General features: G+C 61.1%; 10 protein-coding genes across 10 annotated transcripts; 6 read left to right on the top strand and 4 right to left on the bottom strand.

Moving 5' to 3' along the window:
- The first annotated feature begins 3 nt into the window (after window positions 1-3).
- On the top strand, window positions 4-1,673 carry BDZ90DRAFT_233692 (hypothetical protein). The gene has a single exon (XM_025506724.1). The coding sequence runs from the start codon at window positions 50-52 to the stop codon at window positions 1,586-1,588; it is 1,539 nt and encodes a 512-aa protein (XP_025360730.1). The 5' UTR covers window positions 4-49; the 3' UTR covers window positions 1,589-1,673.
- BDZ90DRAFT_242620 (putative ARC35-subunit of the Arp2/3 complex) lies at window positions 1,661-2,990 on the bottom strand (the record flags this gene model as incomplete). Its single annotated transcript, XM_025507417.1, has 4 exons — window positions 1,661-1,866; window positions 1,991-2,080; window positions 2,190-2,603; window positions 2,693-2,990. The coding sequence occupies 4 exons, from the start codon at window positions 2,988-2,990 to the stop codon at window positions 1,721-1,723; spliced, it is 948 nt and encodes a 315-aa protein (XP_025360731.1). The 3' UTR covers window positions 1,661-1,720.
- A 295-nt stretch (window positions 2,991-3,285) lies between these two features.
- On the top strand, window positions 3,286-3,909 carry BDZ90DRAFT_265357 (putative nuclear transport factor NTF-2; the record flags this gene model as incomplete). The annotated part of the gene is made up of 4 exons (XM_025508665.1): window positions 3,286-3,306; window positions 3,395-3,454; window positions 3,538-3,747; window positions 3,835-3,909. The coding sequence occupies 4 exons, from the start codon at window positions 3,286-3,288 to the stop codon at window positions 3,907-3,909; spliced, it is 366 nt and encodes a 121-aa protein (XP_025360732.1).
- Window positions 3,910-3,941: 32 nt separating this feature from the next.
- BDZ90DRAFT_233693 (hypothetical protein) lies at window positions 3,942-7,871 on the bottom strand. Its single transcript, XM_025506725.1, has one exon. It carries the CDS (start codon window positions 7,765-7,767, stop codon window positions 3,997-3,999), a length of 3,771 nt encoding a protein of 1,256 aa, XP_025360733.1. The 5' UTR covers window positions 7,768-7,871; the 3' UTR covers window positions 3,942-3,996.
- A 135-nt stretch (window positions 7,872-8,006) lies between these two features.
- Window positions 8,007-9,269, top strand: BDZ90DRAFT_233694 (ClpP/crotonase). The gene is made up of 3 exons (XM_025506726.1): window positions 8,007-8,545; window positions 8,652-8,740; window positions 8,835-9,269. Exons 1-3 carry the CDS (start codon window positions 8,097-8,099, stop codon window positions 9,224-9,226), a joined length of 930 nt encoding a protein of 309 aa, XP_025360734.1. The 5' UTR covers window positions 8,007-8,096; the 3' UTR covers window positions 9,227-9,269.
- A 206-nt stretch (window positions 9,270-9,475) lies between these two features.
- BDZ90DRAFT_261892 (hypothetical protein) lies at window positions 9,476-10,333 on the top strand (the record flags this gene model as incomplete). The annotated part of the gene is made up of 2 exons (XM_025508420.1): window positions 9,476-9,555; window positions 9,625-10,333. The coding sequence occupies 2 exons, from the start codon at window positions 9,476-9,478 to the stop codon at window positions 10,331-10,333; spliced, it is 789 nt and encodes a 262-aa protein (XP_025360735.1).
- A 379-nt stretch (window positions 10,334-10,712) lies between these two features.
- BDZ90DRAFT_207807 (hypothetical protein) lies at window positions 10,713-11,981 on the bottom strand (the record flags this gene model as incomplete). Its single annotated transcript, XM_025503990.1, has 1 exon — window positions 10,713-11,981. A coding segment is annotated over one exon (1,269 nt), but the record flags the coding sequence as incomplete, so codon positions are not given.
- A 540-nt stretch (window positions 11,982-12,521) lies between these two features.
- Window positions 12,522-13,627, top strand: BDZ90DRAFT_233696 (ClpP/crotonase). Its single transcript, XM_025506727.1, has 3 exons — window positions 12,522-13,074; window positions 13,160-13,405; window positions 13,519-13,627. The coding sequence occupies exons 1-3, from the start codon at window positions 12,574-12,576 to the stop codon at window positions 13,585-13,587; spliced, it is 816 nt and encodes a 271-aa protein (XP_025360737.1). The 5' UTR covers window positions 12,522-12,573; the 3' UTR covers window positions 13,588-13,627.
- On the bottom strand, window positions 13,577-15,653 carry BDZ90DRAFT_233697 (S-adenosyl-L-methionine-dependent methyltransferase). The gene has a single exon (XM_025506728.1). It carries the CDS (start codon window positions 15,576-15,578, stop codon window positions 13,641-13,643), a length of 1,938 nt encoding a protein of 645 aa, XP_025360738.1. The 5' UTR covers window positions 15,579-15,653; the 3' UTR covers window positions 13,577-13,640.
- A 197-nt stretch (window positions 15,654-15,850) lies between these two features.
- On the top strand, window positions 15,851-18,145 carry BDZ90DRAFT_233698 (hypothetical protein). The gene is made up of 3 exons (XM_025506729.1): window positions 15,851-16,122; window positions 16,193-17,625; window positions 17,658-18,145. Exons 1-3 carry the CDS (start codon window positions 15,920-15,922, stop codon window positions 17,951-17,953), a joined length of 1,932 nt encoding a protein of 643 aa, XP_025360739.1. The 5' UTR covers window positions 15,851-15,919; the 3' UTR covers window positions 17,954-18,145.
- The last annotated feature ends 104 nt before the right edge of the window (window positions 18,146-18,249 follow it).

Raw genomic sequence — 18,249 nt, forward strand, 5'->3', positions numbered from 1 at the left:
GCCCTCCCCTTCCTACTCACAGACTCACGTACTTACCCTTGACCACGACATGTCCTCCTCCTCTTCCTCCGCGACAGACGCACAGAATCTCGACCTAGCCGCACTAGGCGACGCGCTGGATGGCGGTGAGGATTCCACCACCACCACCAAGGGGAACAAGGGAGAGGCAGGCGGCGATTCCCCCGCGACCCTTTCTCCAAATTCAGTCGGCTCTCAGTCCCCGACAACGTCGAGCAACAAATCCACCCTCCCAACCGCAACGATGTCAAGTAGCACAATGCCGACCTCAGCCACGACGACGACGACGACGACGACGAAAGCGCCAGAAACAACAGCGACGCCCGTAAAGCCATCTACAGCTACACAGCTCAACTCGACCTCAACGCCCACGCCCACCGCAGATGCAGCAGCGGGCTTGGACGCGGAGCTTGCGGGCAAGATCAAAGCAGTAAAGGGCATGTTCCCCAGTCTGGACTCGGACACAATCTCCGCCGTTCTTACGGCAGAGGGTGGGGATGAGGAGGCGGCCGTGAATGTTTTGCTGAGCATGTCCGACTCCACTGCTTCACCACCGTCTGGTGCTGCTGCGGACCCCGCCGCCCACATATCCAGCGACGAGGCCCTCGCGCGTAGCCTGGCGCTGGAGGAGGACGAGCGATACGCGCGCGAGGCACAGGCGAGGGAGAATAGACGTGGCTACGCTGGGCGGGGATCACAGCAGCAGCAGCAGCAGCACCATGGGATGGGAGGAGGTCGTGGAGGGGGAGGTGCCGCCTCCTTCTTTTCCGACCTGAAATCCAGCGTCGGCCCCCTTTTTGAGGGTAAAGGCCCCTTAGCCCGCTCTCGAGATCCTGAGCGCGTTGGCGGAGGGAGTGGGAGTGGGGGAGGAGGAGGAGGAAGTGCGGTGTGGAGCGACTCGCCCACACCTGGTGCACGGTATGATCCTAATGCGTTGCGGTATCAGCCTAGGGTGAGGAAGGGGCCGGCCACGACGCCAGGTGCGAGAGGAGGGGCAGGCGTGGGCCAGGGGCAGGGCCAGCAGGGGTATGGGTACGGGTACGGTCAGCAGCCAGGAGTAGGCGCAGGCGCGGCAGAGGTGAGCCAGCCGTGGAGTCGGACCATGGGTGTGACCACCCCTCAACAGCAGCAACAGCAGCAACAACAAGCTCAATTTCAACCTCAACCTGCCCCACACCAGCCAATCAAGCTCTTCGGCGCCGGCGCTCCTCAGACTCCTCAGACCCAGGCACAGCCGCAGGCGTCGACAAGGGATACGGGCAAGGGCCGCGCAATAGGCATGGGTGCGGGTGCGGGTGCAGGTGTGGCTGCTCTTGGCGCGACAGCCGCTACCTCATCCAACGCAGCGCCGCCGGCCTCGATCGCCTCTATCCTCGAGCAGGGCCGACGTGACGATGGCACTTCCCCCTCGTCTGGAGCTGGATTCGGAGGGGCGCGAGGAGAAGGAGGAGGAGGAGGAGGAGGGGATTTGGGCGACGAGGTGGAAGACGATGATGCGGATGCCGACGATCTAGATAGCGATGATCTGGACTTGGAGTATCAGAAGAGCCCCTTTGATGATGAGGACTAGTCCGTTCGCCCCCCTCCTTTTCCCAGCTTTCACTCCAAATTCATCGATGAAATGAAATGAAATCATGATCCCATTGGCACACCTTCCCATTGGCACACCTTTGACAACTACTCCATCATGGAGCGCACAGCATTACGCCGCCCTCCTGAACGTCCTACCACTGACCGTCTTCCTCTCCTTCTCCCCCTGGTTCTCTGGCTTGGCCCTGTTCAAAACCTTGAGGAAGTCGGCAACGCGATGCCTCATGCGGGAGTGCATGTAGGCTTTGCTGCATTTGACTGCGAGGCAGGAGCGAGGTGGAGGGCAGAGGGGGGGAAGAGAAGGAGGCGCGTGGGTGGGGATGAGGAGTGTTAGTATGGGAGGCAAAGGAGGGGAGAAGAAGGAGAGGGCAGGCGAACGCACTGTGGTAATGAAGATAGTCCCTGAATAGCTGGATGCGCGAGATGGTTGCTGCCATTACGTCTGGGTTTTGGAAGTGGCGAGGGAACAGGACTGGCGTGCGTGCGTGTGGGCGCAACGAAGTGTCAGTCAGTCGTGATCAGCTTCCCTTCGCTATACTCGCTGTGCTCCATCTCTCCCCGCATCCCCGGCTCCCACTCACCAAATGTCACGTATCCCACATCTTCCCCCCTGCTCAACCCGCTGACCCCCCTAATCTCGAGTGGAGGCTCCCGATTGCTATACAGCACCTGCGGCGCATTCTGAATGCTAGGCTGTCGTCTGGCATCGACAAATTCCTGGAGGAAGACGCGACCGAAGATCTTGTCCACCTCCTCCTTGAACGTTGTGCTAAACACGACGGTAACGCGGTCCGCACCGGGGACGATGTAGATTGCCTCGTCGTCGCGGTAGGCGATGGTCATAACTTGGGGCGCTGGCTCTGACGACGAGGCGGCCGAAGGGTCCTCTGCGGCTGCCTCTAATTGGGACTGGAGGGCAAAGGCCCGCTCAAAGGGGGCTGACATTGCGTTTCGCTTTAGGAGGGAGAGGCGATGTACGAGGGCTTGACGCTCAGCTGGGTGTGTGAGGGGATATTTCGTTTTTCGTCAGCATATACTCTCTCTCTCGCCTCTTGCCTCTACGTTCACTCGCTCGCTCACTCACCCCCCTCTGGCGGTACCCCCTCATACCCAATCTCCAACGTGACGCTATACCCTTCCCTCGCCTTGTCACAAAGCAACCCGCCATACTCTCTCCTGAGCACCTCTGTGGCGCCCTGCTCCTCTAGCTGAGACCAGCAGCGGATGTCCATACTGAGGGAGATGGGCCCACTCTTGGACGACTCGAGATAGTAAGAGACACCATCGAAGTCGGTAAATGTCTGGTCTATAGGGCCTGGCTCGGCGAAGCGTTGTGTGAGGGTGGAGGAGATGAGGGCGTTTGAGTCTTCGAGGAGGATCATGGTGGGCGTGAGGTGGTGGTGGTGGTGGTGGTGGTGATGTGGATCGAAAGAGAGGAAAGGTGCATCGATGTAATGCCCATCCGATGCCGGCCCGCCGAGCTGAGAGCGAGCCAAGTGGCTGGCGGCGTGTGTTGAACCGTGCGCCCCGCCCCCTTGTGACGAACCACGTGGCTATGCGCGGATCCTGACGTCGAGGGACGAAGCAGCTCGACTGGACGGCAATGGATGCAGCACAAGTCGAAGCAACACTTTTGCCCTTCTCTTCCTCTCCACACCCGATACCAACAAAGACAAGATGGAGGCAATTGCGCAGTCGGTGAGTGCGCGAGACGGGAGGGCGATGCAAAGGGCAGTGTAAAGCTCATCGACACATTGAATGCACCACCACCCACTCGCACGCGCAGTTCACCGACTACTACTACACGACGTTCGATACCAATCGCTCCGGATTGGGCCCCCTCTACGTGCGTGCCATGGCCCCTGTTCTCTCCCTCTACCTCTCGTTCTCACTGAATCACCCTACCCTTGCCTTCCTCCGCACGCACAGCGCCCCACTTCGATGCTCACATTCGAGGGCGCCCAAACCCAAGGCCAGGACGCCATCGTCGAGAAGCTCTCCTCCCTTCCCTTCCAGACGGTCAAGCACCAGGTGTCCACGAGGGACTGTCAGCCCACGGGCGATGGTAACTCCCTCGTTGTCGCCGTGACGGGACAGCTGCTGGTCGATGATCAGCAGCAGCCATTGAATTTCAGTCAGGTGAGTGCGCAGTGCGCAGGGAGGCAATGGGGGCGCGAAAGTGCTCATCGATATATCCCCTGACCTCGCGACATCGTCCCTCGCCAGACGTTTATCCTCAACCCGGACGGAGCTGGGTCGTACTACGTCTTCAACGACCTCTTCCGCCTCAACTACGGCTGATCGAGGGCCGTCTAGATGGTACACGCGACGAATGAAGGGATGGATGATAAAATTCAAAAAGACCAATCATCGCATTCACACCGCCTTTCATCGCAACATGGTCGTCATCCCCTCCGCTGCGCCCGAACTACCATGACAAGCCGGACATCCCTTCCCCTTGCCGCGCACAATAGGCACCCTCAATCTGGCCGCATACCTGCCCTTGTCCTCCCAGGCTTCCCGCTGAGCAGCCCATCGTACCGCAGGGCCCCACCCTTCCGCCTCGCGCTCGCTAAGCCCCTTCTCCCCTTCGCCAGAGCCGCCCATGACCACAGCTGCCCGCCGCGCTGATTTGCGTTGTGTAGTCGTCGTGTTGACTTGAGCGGGACCGAGAGCGGGAGAAGGCTTTGTTGCTCCTCGTCGGGGCAGATTCGCGGGAGGCAGGAGACAGCTGAGGTGGTAAGCGTGTCGACAGAGAAAGACGACCGTCGTCCTCTCTGCCTCGTCTCGCCCCTGCTCCTCCACTCTGATCGTCCCTCCTGCTTGCTTTTTGTTCGTGAGCCCCTCCCCGCAAGCAAGACAACGTCCTGTGCCCACGCCCACGCCCACGCCCCGCGTCTGCCCCTCAGCCCTCACCCTCTCGAGCTGCCTCGCCTCCCCCTCCAGGATCCCCTTGCAACCCTCCAACAGACTGCTCTGCAATTGATAATCTCCCAAAATCTTCCTCAGCGCACCTCTCAACCCCTCGATCTCCATCCCCGTCGCAATCCTCCTGATCAGACGCACAGGATCCACTCCCCTGCCACCACCAACACCTGCTCCTCCCCCTCCTCCCCCTCCTACGTTCTCCAACAAACCCCTCACAAACACCGGCCGCGTCTCAGCATAACGCAGCAGATCCTCCCAAAGATCCGGATCGTCTTGCTCCTGCGCAAACCCAATAGCCAGCTGTACATCGTCCAGTCGCTCCAAGATCAAGTTTAGCGCTTCCTTGTTCTGTCCCGTGCGACCGAGGAGGAAGACCATCTCCGGGACCAGATCGTGGCGTTGGCATGTGGCGTAGGCCTGGGAGAAGGAGTAGTGTGAGGACATGCTGCGCAGGAAGGGGAGGAGGGCAGGGGGGTTGAAGCGAGCGTGGAGGGTGACGAGGTGGTCCGCATAGGGTGCTGCGAGGTGCGGGTCGAGGGTGGAGAGGCAGGAGAGGTAGCCGTGTAGCGCCGCTGGGTGGGGGTTGAGTTGCGGGACTATGCGTGCGGGTGGGAGCGAGGGGAGATTGTCCACCAAAAGAGAGATGGAGCGCGGTGTTCGTGATGAACTGGTGGTTGGAGGGGCCTTCTCCTCTTGCTTTGCGTCGCCACCTTCCCCGTCCCCATCTCCCGTCGAGTCGCGAGGCAGGCTTTCCTCAAACTCGACGAGCTCGCCCGCCTGATCGCGTATATCGAGGACAAGATTATGCTCCCTGATAAGGTCGAACACTCCCGGCCATTTCAACCTCAGGTAATACGGCAAGCTCCTCCCCGCCTGCCCATTACGCACGTAAAGCTCCGCAAGAGTCTCAAGCAGAGCCCTCTGCCCCTCCTTCTCATCCTCCCACTCCCCCTCACGCAGTCGATCCTGCATAGCAATAGCGAGTGGCTCCGTCGAGTAGATCTCCGGGTCCCACTCCCTCACCAGGTGCAGCAATCGCCCTCGTTCCCCTTCCTCAGCGAGGAAGTGAGCCAAAATCAAATCATACACCACAGCCCCCAACCTCGGATCATCCGTAGGAACCCACTCGACTAGGTCTGCGATCCTTCCCCTCTCTAGAAAGAGGAAAATCCATTCCTCCCACCTCTCCGCATCCCGGCCAAGGATCTTCGAGCTCACCCGAGCCGCACGAGGGTAATCGGCTCTCTCGTCGACGAGGTAGGAGAGATAGGCCTGGCCAATTGACTTGGTATCGAATCCCGCCTCCCGCGCGGCAGAGGAGCCCATGGTTTCGACGGCCACTAGGGCTTCCTGGTACTTGCGCCGCTCCAAGAGCCAGGTGACATGGTCCGCCGTGGAGCGCGGTCGAGCTTGGACGATCTCGTGCGGCGTGAGGATGTACCACAGGGATTGCGAGTCGGAATCGGAGTTGGAGTCAACGCTGCTGAGAGGCTGTTTTGAGAGGCGACTCTGCGCGGTGCGGAGGAGCGAGGCGGAGGGGACGAGCTGATAGTCCATTGCGCTTAGACGATCGTACCCTTTGAGGGAGGTGAGGACGTCGCTGCTCTTCTCCTCGCCCGTGTGAGGGGATATGATGCGTAGCTCGGGGGGAGAGGCTAGGGGTCTGCCTCTTCCGCGACTGCGACTGCCCTTATCCCTGCTGCTGCGTTGTCGTGGCTCTTCCTCCTCCTCCTCTTCCTCCTCCTCATCTTCGCTGCCTTCGTCGCTCTCGCTCTCGCTCTCGGTGATGTATGCGAGGACGAGGAGATCCTCCCCATAGGGGGCGACACCGCTTATATGGCAGTCGAGCTGGAAGATCTTGCTGACTTCAACGTGCAACGAAGCGTTCGCGTTCGCGTTCGCGCTCGGATTCGCGCCGGATGACCCCGTGGTGCGCTTCTCGGTGATATTGACCAACTTGATCTGATCCGCCCACCCGACGACGAGATGTCTATCATCCCTCCACCACAAGTGCGGGCGACACATCTCTAATCTCTCGCCCTGCCCAGTCGGAGCTGGCAGGAAGGCCAGCTTGGTCCTCGTGTTGAAATCAAATATGCGCACCCCCCTCTCATTGGCCCAGGCCACCAATCCCCCCTTGCTCCACCTAACAGCCCGTACAGGTCCTTCGCCTGAATGGAGGATCGACTCCTTACTGTGTCCCATTCCCATCCACCCCTTCTCCCTCAACACGACGGAACCCGCCATCCCCCCACACAGAAAGGCGCGGGAGGACGTCCGACGTGCAAAGCCCGGCTCGAGGGCCACGCATCGCATGGGACGACGGAAGTCGAAGCTATAGTTCTCGCTCGTGGAGAGGGAAGAGAGGGAGACGTGCCCATCCATACTTGCTGCTCCTACGAATTCGCCACCTCCCCCTCCTGCCCCCGACGAGGAGGCATCCACGCTAAGGTCGAGGATGGAGGCAGAGTGATTTCGCATCGCCTTGACTATATGCCCTGTGAAGTCGAGGACGAAGATCATTCCCGCGTGCGTGCCGAGGACGAGGAAGGTGGAATGGACCGCTAGGCACGAGGCGCTGTCCTTTTTCAGGATGTCCGGGATGGAGCCGCGTAGACGTTGGTATTTTAGGGAGGGTTCGGGCGGCGAGGAGGAGGAGGTGGAGGCCTGACTCGCCGTGTCATCCTCATCCTCGTCGGCGTCGAGGTCAACCTGCGAGACGTGCGTCACTGCAGACATTGTTGGGGCGGCCTTTTTGGAGGGAGATGCGATGGAGAGGAGGCTAGGTGGGCGTGGACGACGTGTTGACGAAGAAGTGGGCGGTGGGGAGCGCGTGAAGCGCGGGGAGCGGGTAGATGTTGATGCCCCTGGTGCTGGATCAACGGCGGGTGGAGAGGATGACGAGGGTGTGTCTTCACCCCCCTCGCCCGTATCGGCGTCTTCCTCGTTTGCTGGTGGTGAAGGCTGAGCATCAGCTGCAGCATCAGCATCAGCATCTACCTTCTCCCCCTCTTTGCCCGCCAGCCCGTCTTCTACATCCCTCGCATCACCTTGCGGCTCGCTCTCTCTGATGTCCTGCCTGACAGCGTCCTCATCTACCTTGAGCTCCTCCCTGCCCTCGGTCGCCCTCTGCACATGCGGCAAGGTAGCCGCCGACTGTTTGGAGGCGAGGCCAGACGTCGTTGCGGCCAGGTCGTCGTCGCGAGCAGCAGAGCTGGAAGGGGACAACATTGGGCGTCGTCACGGTATTGCACTGCGCAACTACGACTATGCTATGAGTCGGAGAGCATCGAAGAGAGGTTTGGGTTGTACTGGAGGTTGCGAAGCGCAGAGGCAGACGGAGAGGAGTTGCAGTCCATCGAGCGGAGAACAAAGCCGCCGTTGCCGTTGAAGGGCGGGCGGTCTGTGCACGCAGACAATGGCGCGGGGCGGGGCGGTTGATTCAGGGCGGACACAACTTGAGTCAAAAGTCCGGCAATTCACAGAAAGTACCTACGAGCAGGATCCCCTTCTGCTCACTCTCTTGTCTCTTGTTCTGCTTCCCGCCCTCTCCAGCAATCATGTCATCCCCACCCTACGCCCCTCTCACACCCACCGGAGCCTCCCAATTCGACTACTCGGGCCACGCATGGGAGCACATCCTCGTGCGCCTAGACGCGGATGGCCTCCTCCTCATAACCCTCAATCGACCTTCGCAGCACAATGCCTTCACTGGCCAGATGAAGGACTCACTCGTCCACGCCTTTCTTCTCGCCCACCACGACGACCGAGTCAAATGTGTCGTCCTCACAGGCGCGGGCAAGTCATTCTGTGCTGGGGCGGACCTTTCCACCTCAGGCTTCGGGGTGGACCCAACCCGCCCCCTAGAGGAGCACAGGGATGGAGGCGGGCAGGTGGTCCTCGCTATGCTCAATTGCGCCAAGCTGATCATTGCGGCAATACAGGGGAACGCCGTGGGGATTGGATTGACCATGTGCTTTGCCGCGGATTTGAGGATTGTGGCTGAGGGGTACGTGTGGGCAACGTCCGGAAGGAGGGGAAGAGGACACAGAGCGCGGCGCTGATCGATTGATGCTTTTTTTGTCCCCTCACTCGTGCTCTTGTGCTGTCGATAGGGCCAAACTGGGCACCCCCTTCGTCAAGCGGGGCATCCCGTGCGATGCGCTGAGTAGCTATCTGCTCCCCAGGCTCGTTGGATGGTCAAGTGAGTACGAGGGACCGCCCGAGTATGGAGTAGACAGGCGTGAAACTCACCTCTCCTCCCCTGACCGACCCCCCACCCCCTTGGAAATGATAAGACGCTTCTAAACTCCTCCTCACCGGCGACCTCGTAACGCCGAGCTCCCCCTGGCTCGCCTCCCTCTGGCACTCCATCTTACCCCCTCCAGAAGTCCTCCCCACCTCCCTCTCGCTTGCAACCCACCTCTCCCAGTCCAACTCCCTTCTCAGTACAGCCCTAATCAAATCTCAACTGCATCGTCCCGGCTCCGCTCCAGGAGGCCAACTCACGCGCGGCCTCGAGGAGGTGCACGAACGGGACAGCTATTGGCTTGCGTGGTGTGCGAGGGAAGGGGATGCGAGGGAGGGAGTGGAGAGTTTTATGCAGAAGAGGAAGGCGCGGTTTGGGCAGGGAGGACTGGAGAGATTGAGGAGGGGAGTCGAGTGGCCTTGGTGGGGGGCAAAGCTGTAGGGGCGAGAGGTGGGTGGGGAATTGATACCATTGCCATGATAGCATCGTAGCCGTGGCGAGTGGGTCAAGTCCACGCGGCTCGGGGGGCGGATTCCACGCGGTCTGGGCCAGGCCAGCGCGGACCGTGTGGCTGGGCCGCATCGAGGCGCGCACGGCCATCTGTTGTCCGTCCGTCTGTCTGTCCGTCGCGCTGCGCTGTCTTCTTGCTTCTTTTGCTTTCATTCGCATCTCCTCCTCCTCCTCGTCACGATGCGCTTCTTCTCGACAATCGCGACACTCCTCGTCGCCACGGCGGCCACTCTCGTCGTAGGGCAAGCGGACGACACGCCGTGAGCACCACGAGATCTCCCTCGCATCGCCCAGTCTGACCTCGCCTCCCCCTTCTCGCCCCACCGCAGCGAGGTCAAAGTTACAACCACCTTCCCCAACAACCCCTTGTCCCTCGTATCAAACGGCCAGCCCAACCGCGTCGTCTTCCACCTCACCCAACCACCCTCCCAGGACCGTGTCCTCTCCCTCCTCTCCATCAGCGGCGCGTTCCTCAACCCGGCCAAATCAGACGGACAACGCGGTCGCGTCCTCCGCAACATGACCACTACCACCTTCAAGACGGAAAAGAAGTTCAAGACCCTCAGCGGCAAGCCCTTGGAGGTCCCCTACGATTTCTACCCCGAATTCAAGCCGCAGGACTTGGGAGTAGAGTTCCGTCTGGTGGTACGGGATGGTCAGACCAGCAAGAAGCACAACGTCCTCGCATACACTGGAAAAGTGACCGTCATTGAGCCCCCGAAGAGTTGGTTCGACCTCCAAACGCTCAGCCTGTACGTCTTCGGGCTTGCCCTTCTCGCAGGCGGGGCCTGGTTGGCGAGGGAGATGTACTTCCCTGAGCCCAAGAAGGGCAAGGGGAGGAAGAAGAGCGGGTCTACCAGGACGAGCGCGGGACCCCCGACGGGCGCACCGACGGGTGTGGCGATGGGAGGGAACGGGAAGGGATACGATGAGAGCTGGATTCCTGAGTCGCACTTGAGGAGCAAGAAGGCAGTGGCGGGTGGGAGTGGAGATGAGGGGCGTAAGAGCCCCGTGGGCGCGGGTAAGAAGAGGCGATAGGCAGGCGTGAGAGGGGTGGGATGTAGTGGAAGGGGGGGGCAAGGCGATGGATGGGGGAGCGAACGGGGAGAGAGGGAGTGAAAAGGAGGACATGCTGTGCAAACGAAGAAGGAGGAGGGCGAGCAGATCAGCTCGGCGAGTCGTAGGGTCTAGCCATCGCCATGGGCTTGGCCTTGGATTTGGATCTGACTCTGGCTCATGAAAGGGCAGCAGAGCCCTGCCCCTTATCGGCAATCGGATCTCAGTCAAATCTCAGGCGAGTGCGAGCGTGAGTGCGGGTGGGAGTGCGCTGCGTGGTCTTCTATAGGATATCAAATTGCGACGGTAGACCATTGCCCCTCCACGCTCTACTCACGCCTCAGGCCCAGAGCACCTCTCCCGGTACCCTAAACTCCAAACAGTACATGTCCTTATTTGGGGCCACCTTCCTCACCCAGTGGAGGCGTGCTCCTCCCTCGCCCTCCTCTGCGATCCTCAATCTCCCCTCACTCCCCTCCGCGAGACCCAAAGCCCCGTTTGCCCGCGCAAGGATGTCCCTCGCCGGATCCTCCATATCTTTCGTAAAGGTGTGAACGTGAACCCACGGCCCTGCTTGCCCCTCCGCCCCGGCTGACTCAATCTCGGCCTGAAGCGCTTCCCTCCCCACCTCTTCTGCGAGCCGTGTGTACAGCCCGCGAAAGGCGTCGAGAAACTCGAGTGCCGTGGCGGGCAAATTCATGAGGAAGTGCTGTACCAACCGACTCGGCGGAGCCAGCAGTGTCGGCGTGATGCCCGGCGTAGCTCCATTCCGTCTTGCCTTCTCCATCTTGGTGCGACTGACCCCACCCTGCCACTCCTCTCCAATCTCCCTTCTGAACGCCCTCACCGTCACGCTCCGTATAAAAGCGCGCCCGTCCTCACACGAGGAGTGCACCCCGCCCTCAACCCTATTGCGTTTCGCATTGGTAATGAGCGCCTCGTAGCAGTGCGGGTTCAAATCGTTGGCGTACACGCGACAACCCCTATTCTTTGCCGCTGGGATGGCAAAAGGCCCCACACCAGCCATAACGTCAGCCACGACTGCTCCCTTATCCAGTTGTGACCAGACGCGAGCGTGTTCCGTGTGCAGGCGAGAGTTGAAGTACACCTTGCGGAAATCGAAACAGAATAAGCAGCCAGACTCGCTCTGTTCTACTTGATACTCCTCTGCACCAGCGAGAAGCTCCATGGCAAAGAAGCGGAATTCTGTATCGATGGAATCGAGCTTGTTGACCACGGTGCGGATCTGTGGGCTGTTCTTGGAGAGGATGACCGATCCGATGAGGTGGCGATAGGGGACGTACTCCGGGCGCAGGTTCAGATGAGCTATGTGGCCTATAGTGGTGTAGCCTGTTGGGGTGCCCGCCGCGTCAGGCGATGAGGAGGAGGGGTCGAGCGAAGCGGGGAGGAGGGAAGAGAGGACCTCGTCTGCTGAGAACCAGTCGTAGCCCAGGTGCAGGGAGTGCGGGACTATCTCGTAGCCTGAGTCGGCGGCCCAACCCCTCACCGACTGGGACAGGTCAGCCAGACTGGGCGCGTTGAGAAGAAAGAGCTTTGTACCCTTGTTCCCATCGTCGTTCACGATGGGAGAGACGCGCGGCACACGCAGCAGCGCCGCTTGGATGGCCGAGTCTGGATGGGTGCGAATCTTCCCCACGTCTCTGGCGGGGACGCGCAGAGCGGCGAGGTTGACCACGCGATCGAAGTGTGGCTTTACTTCCTCCAGCGTCGTGCTGATCGTGGGGCGCGAGGTGGACGACGAGGAGGAAGAGGGAGCCGAGGGATCGAAGTGCGACTCGATGAGCGGGAGACGTGGGACGTTGGACGGTGGAGCGAATTGGGTGGCCAGGCGAGGGGCTGGACAAGAGGAAGACGAAGCCATGGTAAAAGAGCGAATGAGCGCAGTGTGCCGAGAAAGAAGAGGTGGTTGGAAGAAGGCGGAGCGTCGAAGCGCTGGGATCATGGGATGGGACACTCGCGAAGCTCGAGAAAGTTACTTGGAACCGCGCCTCTCCCACGCAAATCTCTATCCGCCCGCCCGTGAGGCAGGCAGCCCTCCCCCTTCCGTCCTCCTGCACGTCCACGTGGCTCCGGCCGGCCAGTCGAGTCCGGCTTCCCACACTCACGAGCCGGAGGATGCGCTGCTCCCACGCCTCCGCCTCCGCCTTAGCCTGCGCTTCATTCATTCTCACCTCCCCACCACGACCAACACACGCCGCGCCATGTCCCTCGACACCTCTCGCTACCCACTCGGCTTCAAATCCACCGTCCCAGGCAGTACGGACGATCTCGTCTCCCTCTCCCTCACGCACCACTCCTCCACCCCAGCCCCCATCTTCGTCCTCACCCTCCTCTCCGCCCAAACCCCGGATAATCGTCTCACTCCTCAATTCCTCACCGCCCTCCACTCCGCGCTCAAACACGTAGAAGAGGTGTGGGACAATGTACTGTCCAGCACGCCGCACGGGGCAGGGCTGGTGATCACCGGCACCCTGCAGGGGAAGACGGCAAAGTTTTTCAGCAACGGCCTAGACTTCGAGAGCGCGATTGGGGACCCCGAGTTCTTTGACCGGTACCTCTTCCCAGTGTACGAGAGCTTGCTCACTTTCCCCGTGCCCGTCGTGGCGAGTATTGGCGGGCACGCCTTTGCTGCGGGCTTCGGGCTGGCAGCCGCGTGTGACGGGGCGGTCATGGGCAAGAAGGGGTATCTTTGCATGAACGAGGTGCGTCGCGAGGTCTACATAGACCAGGCAAAGACCGAGCCATAATGGCTGACATCGTCCTCTCGCGCATCTACGCCGCAATCAGATCGACTTTGGTGCCCAAATCCCCCCAGGTCTCTGGGCTCCCCTCTCCACCCGTATCCACCTCCCGCAGCACAAGGCCCGCGTCGTACTACAGGGCGAGCGCTTCCCCGGAGCTGAAGCACTTAAGGCTGGGTTTGTCGACGTCCACCTGCCGGACGCCGAGCCTAACGACGTTTTAGCGAAGAGCGTGGAGATGGCGGCGAGCTGGGCGCATAAGAGTAAGGCCGGGGTGTGGGGGATGAATAAGGTGAGTGCGATGCTGGGGAAGAGGCGATGGGGGTTGGTTGTCAGAAGTGGGGGAGAGGAAAGAAAAGCTGACATGAGAGACGGGTTCTACCCTTCGCGCTCGGTCGCTCGCAGAGGGTCATACATGCACAACAGCTCGAGGTGCTCAGACAGCCGTACGGGGAAACGATTGCCAAGCTGTAATCGCGGGCGTGCTAATGCTAATAATATCAGGTTGACACGGCGAGGCGAGCAACTCAATCTGCGCACCCCTTCCACTCCTCCTGCTCCTCCTCTTCCTCACTCTCCTCTCCTCTCGGCTCACCGCCCTCGCCCTCGCCCTCCCCTCTTGCCCTCTTAGCCTCCCTGCTCGCCTTCTGGCGTAGACGCTTACGCTTCTTTCGCTCAGCCGCCGTCGTCGAGCTGGTGCTCGTCGATCCTCCTTGCTCTCCCTCCTCGGCGTTCCTACTCTCCCCTCGTTCATTGAGCGACACTTTCGTCCCTCTCTCCTCGTCCTCCCACCTCTTGACGAAACAAGCAGCAAAGAAGCCGTTGGTCCGTAGCAGGTGGATGCGCTTCCCTTCCCCCTCGCACGCATCCTCAATCTCCCCGGCAGGATAAGCGCGCATCATCCTCTCCGCCTCCTCCCCCTTCCCCTCCTCCCCACGCCAAGGCCATCCCGGCAGACATTCCCTCCTCTCCGCGAGCGCCCACTTATACTCTCTTCCCCGCGCGGTCCTCCCCCTCGCCTCGGGTGAAGCAAGCGCCTTCCTCACCACCTCCTCATCCTCAATCCGATGCACTGAGCAAGTCGAGTAGACGACCCGCTCAAGCGAAGGGTAGGAGCGCCAAGCGTGCAAGATCATGTTGAGCTGGAGGGCTGCCAGTCTCTCGAGTCGACCAGACTCGCCTTCCCCCTCTCCCTCTCCCCCTCCCATCCCTTCTTCGTGCGCTTCGTCAACTTCTGTCTCCCCTTCGTCCTGCTCCTCTGTGGCCGTCGCGGTCAACCAGTCCAATCTCCCCGTGATCCCGCTGCCCGAACACGAAGGGTCCAGCAACATGTGCGTGACGTCCCTTAGCGCCACCTCTCTTGCGGATGGGTTCGAAGAGGAGGGGTCTAAGCTCAAGAAGTCCGCTTGGAGGGGAGTGACCATCCCGGCGCCGGGCCGCAGACAGGCGAAACGTTTGAGCTGGGCAGTCAGGGTGCGGAAACGTTGCGGATCGCGCTCGAGGGCTGTTATGCGTGCTGCTTGTGGGGAGGAAGAGGAGGGTCGCGAGGAGAGGAGCGCAGAAAGATGACTGGTCTTGTTCCCTGGGGCAGCCGTTGCGTCCAGGACGTGCATGGGAGGGGTTGCGCTGTTGTGCAGGAGGAGGTGCGCAGGCCAGCAACTCGCCGCGTCTTGCAGGATCACCTTGCCCTCCTTGTAGAGCGCGCTGGATAAGAGGTCGGGCGTGGCAGAGAGTGGGAGGAGAAGCAGATTTTCCGGATGCGAACCCCTCGATGGGACGAGAAATTGTCTCCCCGACTCGGGGAACGAGTCGCCTTGAGCCTGGGAATAGCCTCGTGACCGCAGCCAATCAAGCATTTCGTTCATACTCGCGTTGCGGGCATTCACCCTCACCCACCTTCCTCTCACCCACTTATCCCCCTCTACCTCCTCTCGCCAATCACTTCTCAACTCTTCCATCCTTCCCTTCCCCTTTGCGACCTGCAGCCTAACCAGCTCGGCCTGCAATCGTGCCCTATGGGGCAATAAGGCTCGATGTGGTGGCCAAGCGGGGGAAGCTGCAATGCGTTTCGTGCGGGAGCAGAGCATGTCGTGGACCAGCAACAGGAGGAGGGCATGACACGCCGCCGTCTGCTTATGCTTCTGCTTGGTAGAGCCCGAGCCCTCGTACCTCTTCCACGCCTGTCCTAGCGCCTTGCCCAGCTCCTTCTCCCCCTCTACCCCGCTCTGCACCACGACGATCTCCAGCGGCCCGCGCCAGGCGAGGAGATTGATCAGCGTAGCGAGGTAGCGTTTTTGCTCTGCGAGGGTGTACGTTCTTGACTGCGAGAACGAGGAGGAGGAGGAGTGGGAGGAGGAGGCGGAGGAGAGAGGACACTCCCGCGCTACGATGCTCTTCAGGGATGATCTGCGCTCCAAGGCCAGCAGGAGGAGGTGGGCACTGTGCGCGTAGAAGTGGGAGGACATGCGTGTGAAGAGGAGGGGAGGGGGAAAAGTGGTGAAGGGCGGAGTCGAGTGGAAGGGAGGAAAGATAGTGGTGATGAGGCGAGGCGGGAGTGGCATCGGCATTCCTCTCGACTTTTTGGCAGGGCGGAAACGGAGACGGAGACGCAGGTCGGAGTGAGGCGCCGGGCGAGGCGGGCCGACTCAGTCGGAAATGGTAATTGACTTGGCCCCTGCGTGCGGGCGTGGGTGCGAGCGTGCAGCTGACGAGCCGCGAGTGGGCGCATCCTGACGTCCCAACCAACACCACGACCCCGCTCACCATCACGCTGGGTGGGCAATAGCCCCCATACTACATCATCACAATGCCGGAACAAAGCGGCGCTAGGATTCGCGACGACATCTCAGAACGTACGGCCCTCCTGGCTGCACAGCAGGAGGAGAGACGTGGAGCGAGGCGGACTGGTCGGGCACGCCACTCGACGAATCCCGATCCGGATTCAGGAGAGCGTCTCAGCAAGAGAAGCAAAGCTGGCTTCACGCTTGGGATTCTGCTTCTCTTCGTAAAGTGAGTCGATTGAGAGCGACACCAGACTTACAATGCACACTAAGCCTTCATCCCCCTTATGTGCGCTCAGTCTCTTCACAACACTCTACCTCTTCCTCTCCCTTCTCCTCCAACCAATCGCCCCGTTACACCTCCCTCTCCCGATCAAAGCCAACAGCCCCGCCCTTCTACTCTGCTTCAACCTCCACCTCATTGCCCTGCTATGCGTGCTACCTTCCCTATTCAGCCAAGAGACCACCAAGCGAAGCGGGCTTGCCTCACTACTTCATCAGGCAAGCCTGGCGCTCGTCGTCGCGCTGGGAGTAGCCGGAGTCGCAGCCGCAGAGCATCGTGCCAGCGGGCTGGCGAGCACATTCCTCCCCTCGCTGGGCGTCTTGCTGCTCAGCCTGCCCTGGTCGAGGGCAGGAAAGAGTGCCCCCGTGGAGGACGCGAGCGTCGAGACGGTCATTGCGTCGACTCATCGGCCGCGGTCTCGCGCCCGCTCTTGGCTTCATACGTCCCTCTCCACGCTACTCTGCATCGGCCTCGCCCTGTTGCTGGGCAATCTTGTGCTGGACGGGCTCGCACAAAGGGCGCCAGAGGGACCAATCGATCTGAGCGTGCTAGACGAGCAGGAGAGAAGAGTGTGGGTGGACCTCTCCCAGTCTCGATACCTCGAGTCCCTACGCGGCGACACCGTTTCTTCTCTGCGGTCCATCCCGCCCTTCCGGCTCCACCTGGGCGTGGAGAATGCGCCAAAGAGGAGAAACAGCAGCGACCTAACGCCTCTCGACTTCGACTCCGACTCCGACTCTAACTCCACCGAGCCTCTCACAGCCCTCTTCTTCCCCCCGCTCCACACCGCCACACCCGGTCGCGCCGCCTCACGCTGGCTGCGCCACATGGTACGTCGCACCGCTCACCTACCCGCCCACAATCCAAACGGCACGGGAGACGGTCACCTCGCCCTGCGCCGAGCCGTGTGGTTCGACCCGCCCGGCGTAGGCTCCAGTGATCTACCCAGCTCCAACGTTGGCGCGGCGCAGCCTCGCCTGGACCTTGCCGCGCTCGCCCTCCTCCACGCCCTAGACACGCTAGACCTCAAGGGCAACCTCTCCCTCATCTGCCTTGGCTCAGGCGCCTTGTTCTGCGACATGTTTCGCTCCCACCTCCCGGCGGAGCGACTCCACTCCCAAATTCTCATCGACGCGCAGACGGCTCACTCCTTCTACGGCAATGACGTGGCACCCTCTCTGCGCGTGGGGCATAATGCACCGGGGCACAGCACCCTGTTTGGACTAGCGCGGAGAGACGTACTACCCGCTCTGCTGGGCCCTCTGTTCCCTTGGAGTCTGACGGGAGCCAAGAGCCCCGCAGAACGACTGACCAGCCTCGCCTGGCGACAGGATGCCTCCTCCGGTCTTTCCTCCCCGATCTACGAGGCGCTACAACGTATCGAGGAGTCGCGTCGCTCCGCCCTCTCCTCACGCCCTACGGCGGTGCTGAGCTCCTTCTGGGCTCTCCGTCTCGACGCTCCTGGGTGGGGCAGCGTGCAGCGCGACGAGATTGTGCGATGGGCGAGGGAGGGGGGATCCTTGGTCGGATGGTGGAAGCCGCGTGGTCAAGGCGGGGAGGGGGAGAGGTGGGAAGAGGGTGGCGAAGAAGGAATCTGTGGTCTCAAAGGGGCTGGAGGGAAGACCTGGTGCGAGGAGGCGGTAAGGAAGGTGTTGGGGTGGGAGATGGGGAGACCGAAGCCCGAAATGGGGGAAGCGTGATCGACAGCAGAGAGTTTCGACTGGCACTGCGAGCAGACATGAGGAGCGCGAATACGATACCATCTCCACCTCTTTGAGAAAGGCACTACAAGGTGACGCGGTGCCCCTTCCATCTCGGCTTGGCTGTTGAGCCAACGATATCTCGGTAAGCCCGCAATGAGCGTCGAGATCACGTCCTTTCCAACGAGAGCGATGCGAAGTGTGCATCGCAGCGGCGGTGAAAATCAAAATCTATGCCTGGATGCAGCGCCTCGTACAGCCGACAATGCAATCACGTTTTGGTGTTGCTTTTCTCAGTGCGTGCTCCCATTGGGTCTTGGCTAGGGGCTGGGAAGGGTGTGTGTGTGCGTGCTGGTGTTGCTTTTCTCAGTGC

The sequence above is a fragment of the Jaminaea rosea genome (assembly GCF_003144245.1).
Source record: "Jaminaea rosea strain MCA 5214 unplaced genomic scaffold BDZ90scaffold_12, whole genome shotgun sequence".
NCBI classification, from domain to species: domain Eukaryota; kingdom Fungi; phylum Basidiomycota; class Exobasidiomycetes; order Microstromatales; genus Jaminaea; species Jaminaea rosea.

What these genes read in the sequence shown, in the direction of transcription:
- BDZ90DRAFT_233694 (XM_025506726.1), top strand. Translation starts at nt 8,097, where the DNA reads ATGTCATCCCCACCCTACGCCCCTCTCACACCCACCGGAGCCTCCCAA. An exon ending in TTGAGGATTGTGGCTGAGGG is followed by an intron (nt 8,546 to 8,651) that starts GTACGTGTGGGC and finishes TGCTGTCGATAG; the next exon opens with GGCCAAACTGGGCACCCCCT. An exon ending in CAGGCTCGTTGGATGGTCAA is followed by an intron (nt 8,741 to 8,834) that starts GTGAGTACGAGG and finishes GGAAATGATAAG; the next exon opens with ACGCTTCTAAACTCCTCCTC.
- BDZ90DRAFT_233696 (XM_025506727.1), top strand. Translation starts at nt 12,574, where the DNA reads ATGTCCCTCGACACCTCTCGCTACCCACTCGGCTTCAAATCCACCGTC. An exon ending in GGTATCTTTGCATGAACGAG is followed by an intron (nt 13,075 to 13,159) that starts GTGCGTCGCGAG and finishes CGCCGCAATCAG; the next exon opens with ATCGACTTTGGTGCCCAAAT. An exon ending in GGGTGTGGGGGATGAATAAG is followed by an intron (nt 13,406 to 13,518) that starts GTGAGTGCGATG and finishes GGTCGCTCGCAG; the next exon opens with AGGGTCATACATGCACAACA.
- BDZ90DRAFT_233692 (XM_025506724.1), top strand. Translation starts at nt 50, where the DNA reads ATGTCCTCCTCCTCTTCCTCCGCGACAGACGCACAGAATCTCGACCTA.
- BDZ90DRAFT_233693 (XM_025506725.1), bottom strand. Translation starts at nt 7,767, where the DNA reads ATGTTGTCCCCTTCCAGCTCTGCTGCTCGCGACGACGACCTGGCCGCA.
- BDZ90DRAFT_233698 (XM_025506729.1), top strand. Translation starts at nt 15,920, where the DNA reads ATGCCGGAACAAAGCGGCGCTAGGATTCGCGACGACATCTCAGAACGT. An exon ending in ATTCTGCTTCTCTTCGTAAA is followed by an intron (nt 16,123 to 16,192) that starts GTGAGTCGATTG and finishes ATGTGCGCTCAG; the next exon opens with TCTCTTCACAACACTCTACC. An exon ending in GAGCTCCTTCTGGGCTCTCC is followed by an intron (nt 17,626 to 17,657) that starts GTCTCGACGCTC and finishes GGCAGCGTGCAG; the next exon opens with CGCGACGAGATTGTGCGATG.
- BDZ90DRAFT_233697 (XM_025506728.1), bottom strand. Translation starts at nt 15,578, where the DNA reads ATGTCCTCCCACTTCTACGCGCACAGTGCCCACCTCCTCCTGCTGGCC.